The sequence below is a fragment of the Primulina tabacum genome, chromosome 6 (genome assembly GCF_025594145.1).
Source record: "Primulina tabacum isolate GXHZ01 chromosome 6, ASM2559414v2, whole genome shotgun sequence".
Taxonomy (NCBI): Eukaryota; Viridiplantae; Streptophyta; class Magnoliopsida; order Lamiales; family Gesneriaceae; genus Primulina; species Primulina tabacum.
This window is the reverse complement of record NC_134555.1, coordinates 8380296-8384323: the sequence shown is the minus strand read 5'-3', so window position 1 is coordinate 8384323 and position 4028 is coordinate 8380296. Positions and strand designations below refer to the sequence as shown.

The 4028-nt window shown below is 33.7% G+C and overlaps 1 protein-coding gene across 1 annotated transcript; it reads left to right on the top strand.

The window, feature by feature from the left end:
- The first annotated feature begins 1786 nt into the window (after positions 1–1786).
- On the top strand, positions 1787–3357 carry LOC142548058 (transcription factor MYB93-like). Its single transcript, XM_075656419.1, has 3 exons — positions 1787–1962; positions 2288–2417; positions 2630–3357. The coding sequence occupies exons 1-3, from the start codon at positions 1830–1832 to the stop codon at positions 3294–3296; spliced, it is 930 nt and encodes a 309-aa protein (XP_075512534.1). The 5' UTR covers positions 1787–1829; the 3' UTR covers positions 3297–3357.
- The last annotated feature ends 671 nt before the right edge of the window (positions 3358–4028 follow it).

The window sequence follows — 4028 nt, the reverse complement described above, 5'->3', positions numbered from 1 at the left end:
TAGGGAGCTTTGTTTTCATAATCATTGGTCTAGCAATCATTTGCAGACGTTTAATCAATGATTCAGCCAATCCATTATGTGTATGTACATGAGCAACATGATGCTCAACAATGATTCCCATAGACATACAATAATCATTGAAAGTCTGGGTAGTAAATTCACCAGCATTATCAAATCTAATTTTCTTGATTGTATAATTGGGAAATTGATTCCTCAATTTTATTATTTGAGCAAGTAATCTTGCAAATGCAACATTTTTAGTTGACAATAAACATACATGTGACCATCTGCTGGAGGCATCAATCAATACCATAAAATATCTAAATGGTCTACATGGTGGATAAATTGGTCCAAAAATATCACCTTGAATACGTTCAAGAAACATTGGTGATTCAGTTTGGATTTTGGCTGGTGATGGTCATATAATAAGTTTTCCAAGAGAACATGCTTTACATTGAAACTTATTATTCTGAAAGATCTTCTGGTCTTTCAGCGGATGACCATGTGTATTTTCCATAATTCTTCGCATCACTGTTGAAACAGGATGTCCTAATCGATCATGCCAATTCGTTAATATTGAAGAATTATCAACTACCATATTTGATTCAATGGGACTTATATGTGTATAATGCAATCTAGTAGGGAGCATTGATAGTTTTTCAATCACATATTTCTTTCCTGATTTATATGTGATAAGGTACATATATTTCTCATTTCCTTCATTCATTGTTTGAGTATCATACCCATGAGAATATATATCATTAAAACTCAACAAATTTCTTTTCGATTGTGGTGAATACAAAGCATCATTGATCCAAAATTTTGTATTATTAGGTAACAAAAATTGTGCTTTCTCACAACCTTTAATCAAGTCTACAGGACCTGATATTGTATTCACCATTGTTTTTGTTGGTTTTAGTTCCAAGAAATATCTTTTATCTCGGAGGATAGTGTGCGTTGTACCACTATCAGGTATTCAAACTTCAGTTTTGTTCATAGCATTTTTCATATTTGAATTTCAAAAAAATTTGCAATGAAATAAAATTACTGACAATACATTTAATACAATACAATACATATGTAAAAAATATAGCACACGATAAAACATTATCATATGGTAAAAAGTACACGATAAAAAATATAGCACACGATGAAAAATATAGCACACGATAAAACATTTAAAACATATGTGATAACGTGTTATGAAAAAGTAAAAATTTATAGTAAAAAGTAAAAATCTCAAACTCTCAAAATTTACCAAACTACACACTTTATAAAATTTTTCTCTCTCAACTCAATTGTGTATTTCTTCACAAATGGTGAGGCTATTTATAGAATTTCTTTACAAATAATCCAAAAATGAAATACATCATTACCTACATCATCACACTAATTTTCAATATTTACAACTCTTATTTTCAACATTCAAATATCAATACACACATTTAAAAAACAAATTTTTCCACTGCACGGAGACCACATAATATTATTTTTCAACCAAGTCAAAAGATTGGAGAGAGAAGTATTCTTGTTACTTCTCTATCCAAACATTTATTTTAATATAGGCAGGCATGAATAAATCATTGAACGTTTTGTGGCATGTTTTTCAAAACGCGGAATACCAAGAATATCCCTTTCTGGGGATGTTTCGTAATTCGATGACCTACACATTGACAGTAGAACGGTAGGTTTCCACGAAAACATCCTTAAACTATTGTCTTTTTGTCAGCTTTGCTGTGTATATAAGGAGTGAGCTTAATTATATTCGTTTTACGGAAAGAACTTCTTGAATTCTTGAGGGCTCAAATTGAAGCTAAATTATAGCTAAAATGGTGAGGCCAACTTATGTTGACAGCAATGGAATGAAGAAGGGTGCATGGACTGAGGAAGAAGATAACAAATTGCGGGCTTATATTCAGAAATATGGCCACTGGAATTGGCGGTTGTTGCCTAAATATGCTGGTAAGGTGACACACAAATATGAAGTTCATACAGACAGAGAATTTACGAGGTTTTTTTTAGTAGAAATTAATGGTGGCTGAAGATGATCATGTCTAATACCAACATAAACTACATTTTATGATAGAATTATGTATTTATGAAGTTGAGAAAATCGTGAAATTTTTTAGTAGAAATTAATGGTGGCTGAAGATGGAGGGAACTTGTCTCTAGAATATTGATTAATACGAAACAGGTCGAACATTATTTTAAATTGGTCTCTTCTAACGATTATGGAATAATTTGAAAATACAAACAATATTGATGCATTATGATATGATTAATCCAGGTCTTGCGAGATGTGGGAAGAGCTGTAGACTTCGATGGGTGAATTATTTGAAGCCAGGTACTAAACATGGCAACTTCAGCAGACAGGAAGAGGATCTTATCATCCAACTGCACAATCGACTCGGGAATAAGTATGATCGATCCCTCATCCATATTTGTTCTTAATATTCGATCAACTCGCATGAATTAGTACCTTTTTTTTATAAAGAAAATAAAATGACAGCAAACTGGACAGCTTGGAGAAATTTTATGAATCCAAGATGACTATATGCTGAATAGTACTAGATGTTGTACTAATTAATATGATGGCCTTAACTTAGTGATTGTTGCTCTTGATATCCAGATGGTCAGCCATTGCAGTGGAATTGCCAGGAAGAACTGACAACGAAATCAAGAATTTTTGGCACACAAACATAATGAAAGGCAAACGTAACGTGGATGCGATACAACCAGAAAGCATGATCAAAGAGCAGATCAATGGCAAGACGACTGATCAAGTACTACTTTTTGACTTGGAAGAGCAATTATCTTCTCCAAGCGATCTTATCAACACAACTCCTCAAGCACTTAATGAATCAAATTACCTCGACTTTTTGAATGATAATGTGCTCCTACAATATGATTCAAACTCTCCAGCTTCTATTGCACAATCCTCAGGCAATTTGTGGGCTGATCCCAATTCTCCAGCTTCTGTTGCACAATTCTCAGATAATTTGTGGGCCGAACTATTTCTTGATGACACATCTTACAACCAAAATGTTAATAATAATTTCCCACCACTGCAAGAGGAAGAGCTTTTCAATTCAGGGTTAATTCAAGAACATTATTACGGGGAATATTTATCGAGCTTCGATTATTCTATTCCGAGTTCGTTTGACTGGAATCAGGCCGGTGATATGTTAGATACATCTCAAAGTGAAGTAACTTATTTTTCATCGCAAGTGGAGGCTGCAGGAGAGATTTATGATCGCTCCTTTCCATATTTTGATCATGGCATGGGATTGTTTTAGGCTTTTTAGCTACCATGCAGTCCATCGAATTACGAAGAATCATTGATGAGAAGAGATTTTCATGTGAAATCAATATACTTGTTAAAGTGTGTGTGTATGTATATATATATATATATATATATATATATATATGTTGTTTATGGTATTCAACTTTGACAGGAAAAACAAGAAGACAACAAAGAAAATGGTTTGTAGAGACAAGTGTTGAACACTTTCTCCTTAATAAGAATTTGCCTCTCACAATGTGCTAAAGGTTTGTGGCAATTTTCTCCCAAAATACAACTACAACTCTTGGATAATGAGTACTCAAATATCCAAGTTCTATAACAAGGAAATGAATGGAATTATCTCTTGTTGAAGAAAGAAGAATAACAATATGCAAAAGAAAATTATGTGTGTTTGATTTTCAATAAATCAAGCATTTAATGTTTTTCATGTGAAAAGACATGATCTTTCATTCATAGGAGTGTCCATTGGTCATTGTAACTGACCACAAGCATCAAACAATGCCAATGAAATGAAAAAATACCAGAAAAATCCGGAGGGACACGATTTGGCGCTCTGTGCGCGCGTGCAGCCGAGAGCGCCTGCGCAGATTCTCGCGCAGGCGCGCCTGCTACTGTTCATCGAGTATTTTTTTTCTTTTCCCGGTTTCCGTCCCTTACATGTTCTGACTACTCGTTTGAAATTCTTTCAATATTCGATGAACTTGTTTCGAGTTTAATTCAGAAC